Source organism: Apodemus sylvaticus, chromosome 2, assembly GCF_947179515.1.
Source record: "Apodemus sylvaticus chromosome 2, mApoSyl1.1, whole genome shotgun sequence".
NCBI lineage: Eukaryota > Metazoa > Chordata > Mammalia > Rodentia > Muridae > Apodemus > Apodemus sylvaticus.
In genome coordinates, this window is record NC_067473.1 from 91682655 (window position 1) to 91704119 (window position 21465).

Consider the following 21465-nt stretch of genomic DNA (forward strand, 5'->3'; position numbering starts at 1 on the left):
CACTTGGCACTTGGAAATGCAGATTTTCAAATTCTCTATTAGACTTACCCACTTAGAAACTCTGGCAGTGGTACCTTAACAAGCTTTCTTGTTGACTTTGCTGTATATTAACTGGAACCATTGCTATATGATAAAAATTGTGGGATTCTTTCTTAAAGTAACTAGTTTATTCCACTTTTGAACTTTTATTACAAAACTTTTTATATAAAAATCTTAAAACCATGCTATGAAGGAATGCTCACTGACTGGCAGCTGTGAAGGGTACAGCGTGTGTCGACATTCTCTCTTCCAGCAGCAGTATGACAGTAGTTATAGGTGTGCCAGTTCACATTCAGGATTTTACATAAATATTTTCTTTTTTTTTTTAAAGATTTATTTATTTATTATATGTAAGTACCCTGTAGCTGTCTTCAGACACTCCAGAAGAGGGCGTCAGATCTTATTATGGATGGTTGGGAGCCACCATATAGTTGCTGGAATTTGAATTCAGGACCTTTGGAAGAGCAGTCGGTGCTCTTAACCACTGAGCCATCTCTCCAACCCACTAAATATTTTCTAAGTTGTTGCAAACAAGAACATTTTAGATATAATCACATTTCCTACTCAGACTTCTCCCTTTTAATATCTTTTTTTAATGAGCTTCATTTATTTTGTTTTCATGTGTCTAGGTCTTTTGCTTTCCATGTATGTTGCATACTGGATTTGTGCCATTCATGCAGATGCCAAAATAGGCACTAGATCCCCTGAAACTGGAATTGCAGGTGGTTGTAAGCCACCATGCGGGTGCTTGGAATTTAACTAGGTCCTTTGGAAGAGTAACCAGTGCTCTTAGCTGCTAAACCAATTTTAATCCAGTACCCTTTTAATATACTTTTTCACTTTGTTTTGAAACAAGGATCCTGTTAAAGTTCACACTTTAGATTGTATTTTGTTCTAATAGTATCTTTGCACTAAAAGACTCTCTTTATAGTGGGATGCCAGTTAGTTTTAAGAGAAGTGATACCTTAGTGACATGGGTTGTCTTTAGACCGCTGAGTACGCTTGAAGGGAAGGGTATCTGCAGAGTCCTTAGCAGTTTGTCCGGTGTTCAGTATCTTGTCCATGTGTATCTTTTAGCAGAGTAGAGCATATGAAAGTGCTGCTGTAGTTTTGGCAGTGTCTCAGATTGTGTGAGAGATTGGATTCATTGTGCTGCATTTCAGCCATTTAGAGTTTATTGCTGCACACATCAGAAATAGTTGTGACTTTACAGCTATGCTATTTATTCCCAGTAAGTGGGAAAGATAATAACTCTGTATAGGTTTGGTCAGATTTTTAATGAGATGACACTGAAACAAACTAGCAATTAGTTATAGGTACGAACTCACCAAAGAAAAGAAAAGGTTGAGAGGAAAATAAATCTTATAAGCCCGAATATTTCTGCATAACTTTCACATCATTTTCTGCCCTGCAGCTGATGAAGGAAGTGTGCCAGCAGATATAGCCACATTACTAAAAACATCCATGGGCCTTTGAAAGGACAGCTCGGAATTCCTGATTGATGAGGAAATATCAACTCGGTGCATTCAAGAACATTCACAATACAGTGACCATGGGGTTTATGAGCATTTGTAACTTTTTATAATTTCATGTTGCAGTACACTTAGTATGGACAATTTTTTGCCACTAACTGGATTCTCCAGATTCTCACATCCTGAAGATGTTGAATAATCATTTTTCAAAGCAGTTTTCTGAATGGGGATTAGTTGGTGATTGTTTGTAACAAATATGCTAATGCTTTAGAAATGTCAGTATTTTTGTAATTATTTCTACCTCCAAATATATATACATATATATATATATTGTCTTTCACTGGATAATGTGTGTAGATTTACATGTGCCTTATTTGACAATGTTTCTGTCTTGTTTTGCCTGTCTGATTTGATTTAAGTTTTTATTATGTTAAAGAATGCAGCTGTATAGGTTATTTAGTCTTCATTTTATTGCTATTTGAAGCAGATGTTCACCAATGTCATTAAGAACTAAGCCTGAATCAAAAGGTGGCATTCCATCTACTAACATCCCCAGGTCCTCGTCCTCCTCCTGTTAGAACACATTTGTTTGGCTAGGCACTAAGTTGTTTTCCAGTAGGTAGGAACTGAAGCCTTCTCCTGCTCTGGGGCTCCGTTCCTTCTTTCATTTTCTTATTGCACCTCTGGCTCATGAACTCTGCCTACTCTTGTGTGTTACTGGCAGCTTCCTCTCCCGCTTCTGCTTCTCTTAACCATTGCCCGATTGCTTCTGCTCCAGTTTTCTCTCACACATTTCCTACTGCTGTATCACCAAGATCAGCAGATAGATGCTGGTGGTATTTTTGTAGTCCAGAAGAACAGATTAGCTTAAAGCTACTTCACTTGAAAGGAAACTGGGTGTGATTTCATACTAAGGTAGCATTAGGTACTGCATGGAAATAGGTCATTAACTTTAAATTCTTAACAAAATATAATTTACCAGTTCCCAGGATTTCCAATACAGGACCACCTGAAGAGAAGCCATTGATCAATTCCAGTTCAGTGTGGGTGACAAAGTGAAATTCAGAAGTAAAATTGTCTATTTGACATTTCAGTCTTTATGATCTTTTCATTTAAATTTTGCCTGTCAGTCTATATTGCTGTTTTTATTATACACCAGATTCTTTGTATAACTTGTGAGTTTTATGTATTTTGTTTTATAATGTAAATATCATTATAAATAAACTTATTTATAAATGAGAGATTTGTTAATTATTGGAGCTCATACTTCAAGACATCCTGAGTGCCAAGGTGCTAGGTAAATTCTTAGATGGTTGACACGGTCCTACAGTGCTTTTTTTTTCAGGTATCTGAGACTCTGAACTCAGTAGTTATAATATTGAAAATATATGAATATATCAGATACATCTCCCTACTACAGGGCTACCAGGAATCTGCAGGTGTTAATGCTACCTCCTTGTGATCACAGTACCCAGGTCGCTTAGTCAAGTTGTTGGAAATCATACCTTTTAGACCCATAGTGAATTCTCGTAACTTTTCTGTATGAAATGTATCTCCTGCAGTAGGCTCATTGGTTGTGGTATTGTTATATCTGAATTTCTTCTAATGTAGTGGATTCTCCCTGTAATATTCTACTATTATGTCTTGGGTTTAATAAAAATATTTGTGATCATTAATTTGTATTTCATACCCTTTGTAATGGTTTTTAGCCCTCTTTCTTATTCCCCAAAGAAGTATGTAATAGTGAACAGAAATGGGACCATCTTATGCTTAAGATACCGCTTGCCAGTAGATAGGGATTTGTTAAATAGAATCCTCAATTGTACCTTCATTGGGTCAGTGCCATTAAACTACACAGTCCATTAGTAATGGAAAACATACAAAATCTACAGTTGTTAATAGCACAGCCAACTGAAGTCGGCTTTTATTTTCTCCTTTATGAAACAGGATTTCTTGGTGTAGACCTAGCTGTTTTGGACCTCTGTAGATTAGGCTAGCCTCTGCCTTCCAAGTGCTGGGATTAAAGCATGTACAGTAGTACATCACCACATCATGAAATAGTTTTTATTTTCTTAGTACAAGTCATATATGTATAATAAGTATACCTTATGTGTCTTGTCTTAGACAGGTGACCTACCAATAGGAGTTCCTATAGAGTCAAGGCACAGATGGATCAGAAGATTGGGTTTCCATTTGTGCAGCCTGTAAAGAAGGGGGTCTACCTTCAGTGGCTACCTGGCTTAAAATTATGGTTATGTTAAATATAATATGAAATATAATATAGAGCATGCTGAGGTTGCATTTTACACTGATCACAGAAATATGTAAGACTTAATATTTTTGAATTTCCATTTTTCCCATAGGAATTGTATTTATTGCTTTTCCTAAAGTCTGTTTCCATTAAAGATAGACTTTAATGGAAGGTAATATAGAGGAAAATACCTGCGCATAAGAGGCACCACCACCTTCATTAAAAGTATTATTTGTGAAGCCGGGTGTGGTGGCGCACGCCTGTAATCCCAGCATTTGGGAGGCAGAGGCAGGTGGATTTCTTGAGTTTGAGGCCAGCCTGGTCTACAGAGTGAGTTCCAGGACAGCCAGGGCTACACAGAGAAACCCTGTCTCAAAAAACAAAACAAAACAAAACAAAAAAAAATAAATTAAAAAAATAAAAATAAAAAAAAGTTCAGTTCAAAGAAAAAAAAAGTATTATTTGTGTATTTCCCTAGAGACTTTTTCCTATAGATTATTTTAATCACACAATTACCCATGCAATGAAATTCTTTTTTAACAGCCACCATTCTCAAAATTTCATTCAAAAGATCCTACAAAAGATTGTATATAATGTGTAATAACATACAAAATTTTGTCCCCCCCCCCCCCCACCTGTTAAATCAGAAAAAGTTCTAAAGAGACCATACCTAGCTGGACATGTATTTCTTTCTCTCCCCACACTCTCCACTCTTATTTCTATTTTTTGCCTTTTAGCAATATGTTCTTCTGAATATCACATAAAGCATAAGATCATTCTCATTAATATTTTCATATGTGCTGCAATTTACCAAGCAAACTATGCCAACATACAGAGTAAAAGTCTGCATTCCATCAGTATAGTTTAAAATAGGAATCCAGGTTCAGTAGCATAGAAACGGATTGCAGTGAGTTCAAAGCCAGCTTGGGCCACACTGTACATCCTGGTCAGCTTTCAGATACCACAGGAGAAAAACAGTCCATCCAGAGCAGCCCTGGGGGATAATATTGCTAATTAGAAGATTCATTTAAATGGTTGCATTTTTAAAAATAAAATGTAAGTGCAAATGCCACACTGCTTAAGGGGAGGGCAGAGGACAGTAGGTGGCAGTTTTTTGCTTCCATTATGTAGTTACCAGAGATTGATCTTAGGTCTTCCGGTTGCAAGTACCTTTATCAAATGCCTTTATCCATAGAGCCGTCTCACTGGCCCATTGTTTAGAGGATTGTGTAGAGAGGTGCTTTCCACCCTTTGTCTCTGCTTTTCAGCCACCATGAGTAAGTAAACAGTCATTTTGTCCCCTAATTGCTCCACAGATCCCACCCAATGGAGTCTATGAGGTAGAGTCACATAAATCTTACCTGTAAGTTGTGTATCTATTAGTTTGTCAGTAATTAAAAGCCAATTATCACTGATTTTTTTTTCCCAAAGAAGTCTCAGTTCACAGCAACACTAGGAGCAGTCCCATTTCCTGCTGTCCCCACACCTACAGTCTCCTGTGTCACTTATATCTGATACACATGATACAGTTTGCATTCTAGTTATCATTTGGTGTTCTGTATTCTGAGTAAGTTGTAGTGACTTACTCGTTACTATTTACAGCATCCCACCGAACAGACTACCCGGATTGCCCTTCTGCCACCACCAGCCTTGCCCATGTCACCTCTGTCCTGGGCAGCCTCTCGCCCTCTGCTATCCACATCATTTTGCTTTTCCCAGTTTTTGCATAGTTGCAGCTTTGTTATGTAGGCTTTCACTTGTGTGTGTGTGGTACCGGCTCTGTTTCTGTTTCCTGCTAATGGACGATTTGGAAGTTTTTAAAGTTTTAGCATGAAGTTTTATAGTTTTAGTATGTAAAGCATCGTCCAAGACACATGTTCAAGCTTAGTGTGGACTTGTTTCGCTCATTTGAGTAAATTACATAGTGTGAGACTGCCGGCCTCACAGAAGGGGACATTTTGTTTTTTGAGAAATTAGGTCTAACTGTCATCTTTTGCATTCCTGTCCCCAGGTAGTCCCAGGTCCCATAACCTCACTGCCTCTCCAGTGTTTATTAGGTCTTGAGATTTTACTGTTCTAGTCTGCACTGCTATTAAAATTCCCAGATGTCATTGTATTGCCACCTCCTCCCAGGCTCATGGCCACCTGGGTATCTTCCAGCTGACATTTCAATCTGGGTATTTATTTTTTTACTACCGACTTTTCACAGTTCGTTATATATTTTCAACAGTTTTTTTTTTTAAGCCAGGTGAATGTTCTGTACACACATCTCCCAGTCTTCTTAGTCCACTGATTTTTTTTTAAAAAAATATTTGTGTATTTTATGTATGTGAGTACACTGTTTCTTCAGACACACCAGACGATCAGATCCCATTAAAGATGGTTGGGAACAAGCATGTGGTTGCTGGGAATTGAACTCAGGATTTCTGGAAGAGCAGTCAGTGCTAACTGCTGAGCCATCTCTCAAGCCTGTTTTTGTTTTTTTAATGTGAAGGATTATTGTAACCCTCTGTCTCTTGTCTTGTTTCTATGTCACAGCTCCTTTCGTTGTCTCTACAGCCTACTGAATTGCAAGTGCTGAATTCAGTCAACTTTCTGTTACTCCATTTCTGTGGAATTTCAGTTAAGTTTCAACATCACTTTCCTTGGCTGTCTTTTAATCTTTATGAGTTCCTTCCTTTTATTACCCATTTTGTCATGTGTCAGACAGATGTGCATTTTTGTGAAGTACCTTATACACTTTGGTGTATATCTGAATAACGTAGTGACTAGTGACCATTAGTTCTGTGTAGCAATTTGCTGATTGAAGAGCTAGCTGCACAATCTGTATTTCACATGATTCCTCATAGTTAAGATACTGTGGTGACTGATACACTAGCCAGGAAGCTAGTGTCGTTTAACTAAAGCACCCATGCGTGTTGATATCTATGCACAACTACGTATATTGTGAACTCTTTCCCTGCGATTATAAAAAGGTGTAAAATTTTAGAAAAATATTAGAAACTAAATGCCTACAGAAAAAGACAAAACCACAACAAAAGAGTCCTACATAGCAAGCAGAAGAGTCCTATTGGTGAGAAGTGTGCGGAAACTCTAGTTGATGGAGCTCTCGGCTGATGATGGGCCTGAATCATCTAGAGTTTTGTCTGTGGCCTCTTTAGTATCCAGGCAGAAATGGCAGGAATAGCTTGGACTTTGTTCCGTAATGACTTCAGCCTGGGGTAGATATCCAACAAGTCAGGCTTTAAGACCAAAAGTGTGGTGCTGCAGATATCCCAGTAGAAGTCTGCCCAGGTTACCTGCTTAAAGGAAAACAAAGACTTGGCTTTTGAATATATATATTTTTTTAAAAAAAGCATTCCAAAAGTGAACTTAATTTCTTACTCTCAAGAAACACTTCCTTTCCATGTTATTGTTGTTTTGTTTAGTTTTTTGAGACAGGGTTTCTCCGTGTCGCTCTGGCTGTCCTGGAACTCACCAGGCTGGCCTCGAACTCAGAACTCCGCCTACCTCTGCCTCCCAAGTGCTGGGATTAAAGGCATGTGCCACCACTGCCCAGCTACTTTCCATTTCAAAATCTTTGTTAGTACAAAAGCTGAACATGTAGATAATAAAATTGGACGCTGACAAGCATCACAATGTCCAAGGGACATTTACATGACTGCTGTCTGTGACTTAGTGTAGATGCCCGAGACAGGTGGGATAGCAGCAGGTGGTCCAGTGCAACGCTACTTTGAAGCCATGTCCAATCTCCACCAATCTGACCTCACTCAGAGATTTTTATCTGTTCCAAAAACCCTCTATAGGAAAGGATAGGCTCATCCCTGGTGTGTACATGTCCAGGGCACACATTTTTAAGTCTTGTGATTGAGATTGGCATGCTCCTTTTTGTATGTTACCAGTGATGATTCTACACTAGTCCCGCAAATAATCTGTGTGGGAGGGGATCTGTGATTATTTCACTATGTTGTGTACCATATACCTTTGCATTTTAAGGTATAAGGGAATAAATAGTGCGTAGGTTATCCCTTCAGGGTCTGTAGTTCCAAATAAAAGAATCTGTGTGAAATACATTATCTTTGAATCACATCAACACAAATAACTGTATGGGTATCTGTTCCTCCTGATAGAATGCTGGGTGCGACCTGTCCTGAGCCTAACTCAGCTGAGTGCGCTTTCTTCATCGTTACTTGAGTTTCATCAGGGGAGTGTGACCTTGGTTCCATAACCACATCAGCAGAGTTAAATTTGTTTTGTTACTTGTTCATTTTTAAATTTTTATCGTTGGGAGTCAGTCTGACGCTGGAACGTGTTTTACTGGCTCTCCCTTGGAGACCCAGCTACCTGGGATTGTAGCGTGTCTCCCCAAGCCCAGCTCTAGAGTGGAATTTAAATGCGGACTAAGGTTTGCTTGTGTGTGCATACTTTCCTAGAGCTGGTTGCTGGTGTTTCACACTTTTGCTGTCATCTAAGAAAGATTGCTGCATAGAGAGTTTACATTTCAACTAAGAAACATTTATCAAATACCTACTGTGTGTCATGCCCACATCTAGGTGTTAGGGATGGCAGGAGCAATCTGGGATGCTACGCCCTCCTCTGACATACATCTGTTTGTTGTTTGTTAGCAGTGCTGTGGACCAAACACCACTGAACCCAGTCAGGGGTTTTGTTTTAGAAGAAATTTATCAAATAAACAATGAAATGGCTGATGAGGACCAAGTGCAGTGGCTCACATAGGCAGAGGGACCCTCCACGGGGTGATGGTTGTTTAAGTTGAGGATTCCTAGAAATACGCAGAAAATGGGGACTGAAAAGGAGAGGTTATAAAAAGCAAGTGGGAAGAAGTGAAGGCCCTGTGCAGGGCGATAGAAATCGATAGCATCTGGCCTGCATCCCTCTGTGACACAGGTGGCTTCTGGTGGCCTCTGGCTAGGCTCATCACTTCTTCAGGGTTGGCAAGTGACGGTGTCTACACTCTTATTTATGACTAGAATGCTTTTTTCCGAAGAGAAACTTGTACTGCTTGCATAGAAAAGGTGGGACAAGTGCTTCCAACCAAGCCTCTCACATTCCACTTCATTCTTTCAAAATGGGCTCCATCCTCCAGCTTGCGAGGAGCCTGGCTGCTGCTGTCGTGTGTTTGGAGGTAGTGTAGGTTGTCATACGCTCCTCTGTCTGTTTAGACTTCTTTCAGTTTGCTGCGGTTCACATTCTTGTTGAAGTCTTGTCTAGATCACTCCATTTCTAGCCAGATCTGAGATGACTAAAAGGGCCTTTTGATACTAACTCCAGATGCTTCGGTAACTCCTTTGCTTCTAGTAAAAATACTCACTATACTATACTAGAAAAAAAATACTTTACTTCTTGTCTCAAATTGAGAGTAAGTCATTTGTCTCCAAAACCCCCCAGTTCCTTTCAGTATTTAAGAGTCCAGAATCTGGGTATAAGGAGATATCCATGAAAACTAAATTTATCTTTGTCTCCTTTTCTTCCACACCAAAGATCCTGATTCTTGGTAACATCAGTGTAACTTATGACTTTCCCACTCACAATGTATAAATCATAAATAATATTGTTAAAACAATATAATACCAATAGTACCCAGACCTACTAATAACTCTACTGAAAATGGTATATGGATGTTTTTCTGATAGTCCTACTACGAGCTCAGATTACAGTACTTTGACTGAATGTAGTTCTTTGTTATTAAGAGTACAGCTCAGGGGCTGGGGAGACAGCTGGGTTGGTAAGGTGCTTTCTGTGCAACCATCATGAAGAGACAGTTTGAGTCCTAGAACCCACGTACAGAGCTGGGTATGGTGGCTCTGGCTTGTGATCCCAGTACTGCGGAGACAATGACAGGAGCGACCCTGGGACTCACTGGTCAGCCAGGAGCAACCTTGGGAGCCTAGCCTGACTGGTGAGCTGCTGGCCTGCAGGCCAGTGAGACACCATGTCTCAGAAAACAATGTGGACCATGTCTGATGAACAATAACTAAGGTCAGCCTCTTATCTCCACATCATATGCATACGGATATCTACATACATGTTCACATGTACATACACATGCATAAAATAATGCAATAAGTAGTCTACTTTTATGTTTGTGACACATTCATTCTTTCTCTTCTGATTCTTAGGATAGCTTCTAAAGATTAATGTATATAATTATATAAAAGACTTCATGACTCCAGGTCAGATCCATGTAAAGACAGTTGGAAGAAATTTAGTGTTCTATTTTCTCTACTGTGTTTTCTGAGTAATTATCCTCCAGCCCCACCCCACCCCATTCTTTCATCTTCCCATTCTGAGACAGGGGCTCAGGCAGCCCAGGCTGGCATCACACTTGCTATACAGCCTCCCTCATGTGCTGGGGTGACAGGTATGATGCCAGCCTGGTATAACATTTTTGCTCAGTAAGTTTTTTAGTTCATGGACTTATCTAAGTACAATTGCTGCCATTTTTAAAGCACAAAACATACTCACATAATTGCCAATAAACCACTCTTTGTCTCCTAAGTATGTATCCAAATCTTTCAGAAGCTGAGGTGCTTGACGTGTGAGCAACTCATTGAACATCTGCTCCTAGGAGAGACCAGACATCCTTGTGAATAGTGAGAAAGGAAAGAGCAATTTAAATAGTGAGTTAGACGGAGTGAAAGCAGCCATGCATTTGTTTCATCATAGTTATCACCTCATCGAACCTGACTTAATCATTGATTACTCAAGTTCTAAAATTACGTTTATTTTGTATGGTTTTTTTTTTAAAGATTTATTTATTTATTATATGCAAGTAAACTGTAGCTGTCTTCAGACACCCCAGAAGAGGGTATCAGATCTCATTATGGATGGTTGTAAGCCACCATGTGGTTTCTGGGATTTGAACTCAGGACCTTCAGAAGAGTAGTCAGTGTTCTTACCTGCTGAGCCATCTCTCCAGCCCTATTTTGTACATTTGGTGTGTACACATGTATACACATGTGCCACAGAGCCTAGTGGAAACCGGAAGGCAACTTTCAGGTGTCAGTTCTCTCCTTGCACCACAGGAGGAATCAAACCCTCTCTTTTACCAGCTGAACCATCTCACCAAAGTATTAAAGTATTTTTGCCACCAGTCTCATTATATATTTTCATGGTGATATTACATCACATAGGATATTTTCATACAAACATTTTATATTATATGTATACATACATATACATCATATCTTCTGCATCCATTTCTATTATTTAGACAGGTAAGTTCTATCACTTCTCTACTGTGGACAGTGTCATCATAAACATCAATGTGCAAGTGTCTCTGATGTGCTGATGTAAAGACTTGAGAGGCATATAGTCAAGTCATGGTAAATCTGATTTTAGTTTATGAGAAACACCTATGATTTTTTCCAAACTCTAAGTTTATTGTAAGGTGAAATTATTATGTTTTTAGACTTCTGAAATCCTCTTTTAACATGAGGCTCTTATAATTATGCAATTCAACTGAAGGAAATAGATGCACAGCAGTCTGTGAGTCTGAACCCTTCAGTTTGGGTTTGTCTCCCATTACTGCACCCGATGGGCATAATAGGCCATAATGAATCATGACACCTGTGGTGGTTTGAATAGGTATGGCCACATATGACTCATGTGTTTGCATGCTTGGCCCATAGGAAATGGCACTATTAGAGGGTGTGACCTTGTTGCAGGAGGTGTGCCACTGTGCGGGCAGGCTTTGAAGTCAAGCTATAGTCAGTGGCAGTCTCTTCCTGCTACCTTTGGATCAAGATGTAGAACTCTCAGCTCCTTCTATGTCACCTTACCTGCCTGCATACTGCCATATTTTCTACCATAGCAATAATGGGCTAAACTTCTGAAACTGTAAACCAGCCACAATGAAATGTTCCCCTCTATAAGAGTTGGTCATGGTGTGCCTTCACAGCTATAAAACCCTAATGAGGCCCTAGGGATGTTTCCTCCTGGACAGCCACTGTGCCTTGGCATGAGCTTTGTCTGCCTTGCTACACCGCTCCCAACCACTCCCTTCTGATAAGTTATGTAAAGTGCTATAAACAAACAATATCCTGGGAAAGGAAGACAAATGCAGGACAGGCATAGAACAGATGGACGCCTTTATCACACAGTTATGTTTTACTTTGTTGCTAAAGGCCAAGTCATTTACTCATTGCTTCTTTTTACTGAGAACTGTGCACTTGCCGGACATGGTGGTTCACCCTGTGAGCTCATCTACCTGGTTAGTTTGAGTCAGATATGAATATTAGTCAAGTCTAGCCTGTATCTGCTGGACAGCTGCACATAGTGGGGTGCAGGGTGTGGTTGCTACAAAGCTTTGTGAAGACCATGTGTACTTTCTAATGGTCATGTCCACATTGTCAAGTCCAAATAAAGACTTGTAATATCCACATCATTGATCGCTCCTTTAGCTCAAATTTTCTTTATAATTTGTCAAATTACTTTCAACTAATAAAATTTAAATGACTATATAGAGAATAATCATTTCTCAAGGCTCGTTTTTAAATAATATGAATAAATGTAATTGTTATGTCTTGTGTGTGTGTGTAGTACTGGAGAGGCCTTAGGTATGCAGAAATATTGTCACTGAGCTATATATCTCCAGCCCTATATCTGTTTCTTGTTAAATCTAGGCGGCCACTCTTTAACTTGCTGTACTCTGAGACTGCTGGGCTCCTCTTCAGGAACACTGTGAGCTAGGTTTTGCCAATGAGAAGGATGTAGAAAGTTGCCTGTTTCTCACTGTTTCCAAATCCTCACTACCACTCTCTCATTGTTGAAACTGCAACTTCAGAAGTACCACTCCCTGCTAGTCTCCCACCTGCACACTGCTCTTCAGATGAGCATTCATTCACATAGACACACTGGGTAGCAAAATAATAAGTTCTCATAACAAATTCAAGGGCAGTTCCGGTAACCAGTATTCACAGACATATTCTTACATTTAATCCTTTAAAATTGGAGTTGGAATTTTAGCAAAAAATACAGAAATAAGAGCAATTATTACATCTCATGCATTTCTTTGAGCACATATAATGACAATTTTTTTCAGTGAGACTTGTGTGATGGCCCACATCTGTACTCCCTGCACTCAAGAGGCAGGGTCAGGGTAGCTGCCTGGCCTGGGCTGAATAGCAAAACACTATCTCACTGAAAAGATTGTATTAAGTTTGTATTACCATCTTACTGCAATATTTTGATTTTGAAAATGCCACCTGACCACAAGGTGGCAGCAACGGACCCTGCTGCTGAGACGGAGCAGACCAAGCTTCCTTGATGATGAAGTCAGAGCTATTAGCAGTCCCTCTGAAATATGTTCTTTTGCATAATTTGTTCCTGAACCTGAATTTCTATGTCTTCTGAACCTGGTTTTAGACATGTAAGAGCAGCGAACACCGTGTTATACACAAAGCAGGAGTATAAGTGTTATGAGCAATGGCCAGAGATAGTTTCCTCTGGGATGTGCTCTCTGTCAGGGGGCCTCAGCCATAGAAAAGGAGAAAATGAGAGACGAGCCAAGAAGGCCGCAGACTGTCTTTTTTTCCCTTTCTTTCTTTCTTTCTTTCTTTCTTTCTTTCTTTCTTTCTTTCTTTCTTTCTTTCTTTCTTTCTTTTTTTTGGTTTTTCGAGACAGGGTTTCTCGGTTTCTCTGTATAGCCCTGGCTGTCCTGGAATTCACTCTGTAGACCAGGCTGGCCTTGAACTCAGAAATCCGCCTGCCTCTGTCTCCCGAGTGCTAGGATTACAGGCGTGTGCCACCACCGCCCGGCGGCAGCAGACTGTCTTACAGTGGTGTTTTGTCACCCTGGACACAAATCTTATGCACTTTGTTTCTACATGTGTAGGAACATGATGTATTTGTGTGTGTTTATATTGATATGTAAAACAGACGTCACATCTGACAAATATAAGGGCAAATTAACATTTATCTCATTTATCTCTAACTCTATAACATCTAATTGTACTAGCTGAGGTTTAGTGAGCTAGTTCCACTTTGTCATATGTATGTACACCATCACATGCTTCAAAGGACAGCCCTTTGTGTTTATGCTTCAGACATCAAGACTTTGAACTGTGAAAAGGGAATTGTTACTGGTAAAGGCAGTAAGATTCAAGCCTGTTATACGACTCCAGATCCCACATATATTATGTCAAGAAGTCTCCTCTTCTTTCATCAAAGCTGAGCTTTTCAAGACTTTGTCAGGGAGCTCTCTCTCTCTCTCTCTCTCTCTCTCTCTGTCTCTCTCTCTCTCTCTCTCTCTCTCTCTCTCTCCCTCTCCCCCCTCTCTTCTCCCTCTCCCTTTCCCTCTTCCTCTCCTCCTTCTCTCTACCCCTTCTCTCCTCCTCTCTCTCCCCCTCTCCCTCTCTCTCTCTGTATGTGTGTGTCCGTGCACACACCTTTACCATAACATCTATTTTTTAATTTATTAAAATTAATTTATTATTATAAATTATTAAACATAAATTATTTGTCCAAATATCTCCAGTTAAAAGTTCCTAATCATGCTAACAGTATTTCGAATGCAGGTGTTTAGGTAAAATGAGGGGTCTCACACTGGCTGTTCTGGGCTGTGGCTTTTGGACCTGGACTGCCTCTTTAAATTTGTAATTTTTATTTGTACTCAGTGTTTAGGTCAGCTGCAGGTATGGTGACATCACACCCTAGGAGTTAAGACCATGCAGCAGAGATGACCACATTTGTGTGCCCTTCATGACACCCGGAGCTCAGGTAGTAATACACTTCCCTGGCCGCTTCAGGGAAGCAAGGCCTGTGTAAGTTCCATGGATCTACGCCTGGGGTTTGCCGGGTGGGCTCAGGTCACAGACTTATACTTTTCCGACTCTGAATACCTTCTAAACTACTCTGGCTGCTTCTAAATGCCCTTCTTTCTACTGCAGGTAAAAGGTGAGGAGACAACAGTGACACCTGGAGATGGGACCTGATAACGCAGGGTCCCGGAAATCTAAGGAGCTTGTCATTAGAGGGCACTGAGAAAGTCAGTTAAATAATAAAACCTGTCAAGAAATAGTCTATTTAAAAAGCTGATAAATTTTAAAAGCTAACTATTGAGAACTTAGAAAGATGAGTCAAGTTTAGGATGTCACCTGAAAACACAATAAAACAAAACAAAAACAAAACAAAGCAGAACACCAAAAAATGAGAGGTAGAAAAGATCTCAACCTCTCAGCGCCAGGTGTTCTGGGTGACAAGGAGAATAAAGAAAATAGAGAAGTAATTCTAAAAGATTTCAAGGATATTTGAAAATTTCAAAGTGTCAGCTGAATGGGCCCAAACAAGATGGTGCCAGACTAGAAGGATGGTGGTTGATAAGAAGGATGATGCTGTTCAACCCTGGGGATCTGAGCTTAGATCTCGAATACCCACAGATAAACCAGGTCCTCTAACACGCAGCTGTAACCCTGACACTGAGAAGCAGGAATGGAAGCGTGTGGGCTTTGTTGGTCTGTCAGTCTAGCTGAATGGTGAACTCCAGACTCAGTGAGTGACTCTGTCTCAATCAGTAAGCAGACTTACACATGCATGCACACACATATGTGCACTCACACACATACAAGAAAGAAAATAAGACAGTACCAAAAACGTGTCTGTGTGTGTGTGTGTGTGTGTAAAGTACAGGAAGTGAGAGACCACTGGAGATGGGACTAAGAGAAGCTTCAGGAAGAAAGTGGTCTGACCATGGATGCACTGCACAAGCTGGAACAAATCTCACTTGAGTTTGTGGGTTCTGTCCATCTGATGGGCATCCATATCTTCTCTACTGAACATCTACACAGGATGTGCCCAGAGAGTAAATAAATGTACCCTTGGTGGTTCCTGCTTGACCAGTTCCCCCTTACCGACATGTGACCTAATGAAAGCTACTGGTTTATACTCCTACTTCAGAAGTTGTTCCAAGGGCATGTCAAGGTCTAGGATCAGGACTTCATCCTCAAGGATTCGCTGTGTGAGGTGGATGAATTCTAAAATAAAGGTCTGTCTGGTTGTGGTGACTCAGGTTGTTACACAGTCACAAGCTGTTCAAGGCACCACAAGAAAGGGCTGACATTTTCTGTTTGCAAAGTGTTTGGGTTGAAATGTGAAATATCACTGATACCCTAATATGTTTGAATACTTCATGCCTACCTACTGGTCCTGTTTTAGAAGGATATGACACCTGTAGGAGACAGAGCACCTGAAGGGGAACTGAGTCACTAGGGGTCGGAGAGATGGAGGGTGGGCCATAAGGTTTTATAGGTGAGCCCCACTTCTGTCTTCTCTGCTTCCTGGCTGATGGGTGACCAGCCACCTCAGATTCCTGCCTAATCTGACATGATGGAATGTATTGCCTACATCTATGAGTGAAAACAAGCCCTTGCTCCCACCCCACCCCCTGCCAAAAAAGGAAAGAAAAAAGCGAGAAAATGCCCCACAGCATTCCCTACAAGCCAATTTTTATGAAGGCATTTTCTTAACTATGGTTCCCTCGTCTTGGGTGATTCTAACTTGTGTCAATCTGACAAAACCAAAACCAAAACCCAACCAAGATATCAACCAACAAAGCTAGGGAACCAGGTGAGAAACTAAAAAAAAAAAAAGTGACAAATTACTAAAGTACCAAACTTTTGATCTTCTATGACCAGTAACACTATTGGTGAATTGCTTCCCAAACACAAGAGTGCTGGAAACACAGGAGTCTGGAAACAGGGAAGGGCCAAAAGGGACATTTGCAATGTTAATGAAGACCTTGGGTGTTAAACGTGCATGGTGTGTGTAGGGCAAAGGCTACTGAAGCTGTGACACAGATTCGGAAGTCCACACATCCTTCACATCTTCTCTTAGTGATGTAGCCTTTGAAGTGCTAGAGGACATGCTCAAATAATGGAATATATATGAAACTGGGCATTACCTAGAAAACATGACTCAATCCCAGAAGAAAGACTTTACTGGTGTAAGGAAGGGCAGAGACAACAGCTCTGTAGAACCCCACAGAGCTGTAGGGCACAGGAGTCTCCCTGTCAGAGATCTCATTAAAGAGCAGAAAGGCAGCTGTGCCCAGACAACAGTGGAGAGAATAAGCCATCTAAGATCCTTGAATTTGAGGGAAACAGTATCAGACAATGTGGAAATTTTCCAGAAAAAAAAAAAAAAGAAAATGAATTAGGCTTGGAGGAGGAAATAGAAGAAAGAAAGCATTACTCCAGTATACAGTCTGTATGTATTTCCATAGACAAACCTACATAATTATAGAATATTAATTCAGCACCAAGATTTTTACATCACCATGTTGAAAGTTTAGGAAAAGGAGATAGAGAAGATGACAAAGGAAGACAGTCCAGGTTAGATGTGGTGCATACAGCTGCAATTGCAGCACCTGGAACAGGGGAACAAAAAGCAGGAGTGGCAGGTCATCCTCAGCTACACAGTGAGTTAGAGGCTAGCCTTGGCTAAAAACATTAGAAAAAAAAACAAAGAAAGATTCTTATGGCTTCTATAAGGAGTTTATAAGAACTGTCTAAAATGGATAAATTATATTTGTATATGCTACAGAAATATGGTGGTACACATTCTGCAGTCTACACAATGAAACACTGTTTCAAAGGGAGAAAGACAGACATACAGACATTCAGCCCTCAAACAGAGAGAGAGAGAGAGAGAGAGACAGACAGACAGACACACACACACACACACACACACACACACACACACACACACGGGGGGGGGGGGGGGAGAGCGAGCATGTATGTATGCTTGTGTGTACTGACTCGTTGGTGAGATGCTTCAGTAGGTAACGGCACTTGCCCCACACATGATGACCTGAGGTCAACCCCAGGGACCTACACGGTGGAAAGAGAGAACTGATTCCTGCGAGTTGTCCTCTGATGCCACATATATATATGCTATGGCCTGCGTAGGCTTGTACAACAATAAACATGCGCCCACAAAACACATGGTTAAAAAGAGAAAAGCATGAAAGAAAGGAAGGTGTGTTCGTCCCCAGAAAATAGCAAACTGCTTTTCTGTAGGCCTGGAGGGATAGTTCCATGGTTTAAGAGCGCTGGGAGCTCCTGCAGAGAACCTAGGTTTAGTTCCCAGCACCCACATACCAGCTCACAGCCAGCAGCAACTCTGGCTCCAGGGCATTCAGAGCCCTCCCCCGGGCTCCGCAGAATCCTGCATGTACGTGGCACACATATGTCCACAAAGGTTCACACATTTAAAACACTATTTGAGCTGGGATTAACAAAGACTATGGCAGGAAATCACTGTCTTTGCTTTAGAGTCTACTATAACTTCATTTTAAAAAGTACATATTTATATTCCGCAGATTAAAAATGACCTTTAAAGCCGCAGAATGCAATTTCTGGAGGTAATAGAAGGTTAGCCACAGGAATGACAGTAAGCTCATCACATTACCTTTAGATCTTGATTTTTCTCTGCCCATGGAAAGAGTGACATGAAATCATCCAGTGTGTCCACCACTGCATCAGCTTGACATTGCTCCAACTCTGTCTTCCCAGCCAGGTCTGTGGGGTAGAAAAAGGCCATTTTGCATCTACCAACTGGCTCAATCTACAGCTACTAATGTATTAAATAGGCAACGTATCCACACTTGAGAAAATTCAAACAGTACAAAACAGTCGTGAGTCAGGAAACAGAGGTTGGTGGTGGAGCTGGGAGCAAATCTAAAATTTTGTACTCCCTTCTTCTTTGTACGGCTTGGGAAAACTCCAATAAAAATCTGGTCCCATCTCTCATCCTAAAATTTCAACTTTAAAAATAATAGAATGCCTTAACCCTGGGACAACAAAATGCCTCGATTGACAGCCAGATAGGAGTTCAGTCATGGAACCCTAAGTATCTCACCAGGAAGCTAGATAGGAGATAACCATGGCAACCACTGCTGCATCCTGGGAGCTGGGGCTCCTGGTGGTCAAAGACTGACAGTGCTTAAACTGCATTGTTTCTTGTTTCTGTTTGTGGGCTGGCAATTTCCTCCCTGTTGCCACATTTCCTTTAAACTGAAACATTTTCTTCAGAAGGAAAGCAGAGGCTCTAGCCTCCGGAGATAAACAAAAAAGAAAATTGGGATTAAAAAAGGGAAAAAAAGTTACAAAACCAAGATTCTTAAGATAATTTTTTTAATTTAAATGTTTATGTGTGTGTGTGTGTGTGTGTGTGTGTGTGTGTGCACAGTATGCAAGTGCTTGTATGCAAGTTCTCCTCATGCCAGCAGTTGAGAAGAGCCTGGGGATCACCAACTGGAGTTACAGACAGTTGTAAGATGCCATATGGGTGCTGGGAACGCGGCCCGGGTTCTCTGGTAGAGTCCAAGTGCTATTAATTGCTGACCATTTCTCCAGCCCCAATTTACAAGATCTTCCAAGCCTTCAATATAAAAAAATAAATACTGATTGAAATTTCTTTAATTTTTTTCATCTTTTTTTTTTCTAACAAGTCATTGATCTAATCGTTTCCTCTCTGGTGTCAGTTGGTAATGACTCAGTGTTAAAGTCTTGTAAAATTGACTCCTTTGGTACAGCGGTATCAAATTACTAAACTCAAGGAAATCTGTGTGGCTGATGCCTGGCTCAGATAAACAACCCCAAGGTGGAGCTGTTCAGGGGGAAAGAACAGGCTTGCTTCACTTACTTTTAACTCTTTCCTGTGATTTCCAAGGATTGATTCTCCTCACTAGCCTGAAAAAGCCTGTCACCTTCTGTCCCCTCACTTTTCCTGCAGTCCTGGCTTGACTTCTAAGATCCAAGGATCGGCAGTTACTTTGCATCAGGTGACGCCTACTTCTAAGCTGCAGGCATCTCTCAGTCCCCTTTGAAAATATTTGAAGCTTTCTTCCTTCCTGAACTTCCAGCATCAAATGCCACAGACGCCACACCTCAAACCTACTGTTCCCCATTCATTCAGTAAGGGCCTGGCTCCTACTGAGAATGGGCCCTACAGAAGCTCAGAAACTCCAGCTTTGAAAGAGAGACTCCTTGCCCGTCAGCCTCCCGTGGCTGGAAAACCTGATCGGGTAAGGGGTACTGCAATTGAGGAAGATCTTTACAAAGAACTGAGAAGACCCGAGTGCTAGTGCTAGTGGGTGTTTATGACACCCGGTCCCACTCATCCCCCACCCCTGTTCCCCACCCCAGAGCTCTTCTGAGAATGACAAAGCTTGTCTCCTGTGCCTTCTCGTCCTTCTCTGCTGCCCAGCCCCACAAAGCTTCTGCATGCTTTCTCAGATTCTCCACACACCTCTGAGTTACCGCTACTGTGTGTCCAGCTGTCAGGACAATCAAGAAGAAACTATCACCAGAATAACTGTCCTATAGTCATGCCTGATTATGCTAGGGAAGTCCATGTCCTGGACTCTCTAACTGGGTTTGGTGCATTTTGCTAAGTAACCCTCCTTCTCTATCCTACAAATATAATGGATTTTTTGTTTTTGCTTTTGTTTTTGTTTTTCCTCTTGTGGCTTTTTCTGTTTATTTGCAGTACTGAAAGTCTGCTGAGTTTAAATGAGGTTCATTTGCCTGCCTCCTCAGCACTATTAGGAAATCCTTAATAATGTAAACTTTATAGGGTCCTCCCTCAATCAAATCTGGAAACCAGGAAGATTGGATGGGTTCTATGCAGCCTCCAGGACCCCTTGATGCACATAGAGGGTGGAGGCTTTGGAACCCTAGGTATCCTCTGAGGCTCCACCCAAATATACCTTTTTCTTCTAAGCCCAACTGCCATCGACATATTCCATCTCCTCTGACTTTTCTCAAGCCTTCACTTGTTGAAATATCTGCTAGTTCACCTTATCGTGTGCTTAAGCTTTTTAAAATTGATTATATTTTATGTATATCTGGAGTTACGGATGGTTGTGAACCACCATTTGGATGCTGGGATCCAAACCCAGGCCTTTGCAAGATCAAGTGCTCTTAAGGCTGAGAAAAATCTCCAGCCCCATGTTTATGTTTAAAACAAACAACTTTGTCCCCCAAATGAGAGTCTAATCATTACGGGTCACTTGGGTGCTCAATATGCTTGGATAATGTGGTGGTGGCAGTGGGGTGGAGAGCACAATGCTGATTCTACTTGATTATTTAAAAAAGAAAGAGATCTTTAAAAGAGGCCTAAAGTTGCTTTTTTTTTTACCTTTTTTTTTTAAGTGGGAAGAGGGGGTGGTTGGGGGGGTGGGGCAGGGACCAGGAAGTGGAGCATGATGAGAGGAGGGCAGGCGCCATCTCTGTTACCTCTGCTCACTGTCATGGTGAGGTGTTCAGGAAGGCTCAGGTAAGACCCAGTAGAGGCAAGGAGGCTACCTTCCTGAGTTTTTCACACCATCAGAATGAAGGACACGGAACTATGACCCCAACAGTCCATCAAGTTCCAGCCTTCACGTGCTGTATGCATTTCTGACTATTTCTGTCTGAATCATAATATTTAATACTAGCCTGACATACTAATACAATTTTCCAGCTGTATTCTAGAAAGGAAAGAACGGTAGTGTGGTATAATACAGGAAGGGGCAGGTACAGTATAAAGTGAGATTACTAACGTGGTAGCAAATGCCTGTCATCCAAGTGCTGGGTAGGCTGTTACAGGAGGAGAAAGCATTTGAGGGTGGGTTATATAGTGAGAACCAGGCAAGTCAACACTACATAGTAAGACCCTGTATATAAAAATATAAAATAATAA

General features: G+C 41.0%; 2 protein-coding genes across 5 annotated transcripts in view; one reads left to right on the forward strand and one right to left on the reverse strand.

The window, feature by feature from the left end:
* The window catches only part of Smarcad1 (SWI/SNF-related, matrix-associated actin-dependent regulator of chromatin, subfamily a, containing DEAD/H box 1), a 67078-nt gene extending 64328 nt beyond the window's left edge, over positions 1 to 2750 (forward strand). For both annotated transcript variants that reach the window (XM_052173843.1, XM_052173844.1), the window contains exon 24: positions 1454 to 2750. In XM_052173843.1, coding sequence (XP_052029803.1) covers positions 1454 to 1515 — 62 coding nt within the window. In that variant the 3' untranslated portion in view covers positions 1516 to 2750. The remainder of the gene's footprint in view (positions 1 to 1453) is intronic.
* A 1633-nt stretch (positions 2751 to 4383) lies between these two features.
* Hpgds (hematopoietic prostaglandin D synthase) overlaps positions 4384 to 21465 on the reverse strand; it is a 30527-nt gene continuing 13445 nt past the window's right edge. The window contains exons 4-6 of one of the 3 annotated variants that reach the window (XM_052173849.1): positions 18190 to 18299; positions 10249 to 10347; positions 4384 to 4756 (exon numbers count right to left, since the gene is read on the reverse strand). In XM_052173849.1, coding sequence (XP_052029809.1) covers positions 4676 to 4756; positions 10249 to 10347; positions 18190 to 18299 — 290 coding nt within the window. In that variant the 3' untranslated portion in view covers positions 4384 to 4675. Of the gene's footprint in view, positions 4757 to 6068; positions 7065 to 10248; positions 10348 to 18189; positions 18300 to 21465 lie in introns of those variants that run through there. The other 2 variants (XM_052173846.1, XM_052173847.1) reach the window with 2 other exon arrangements.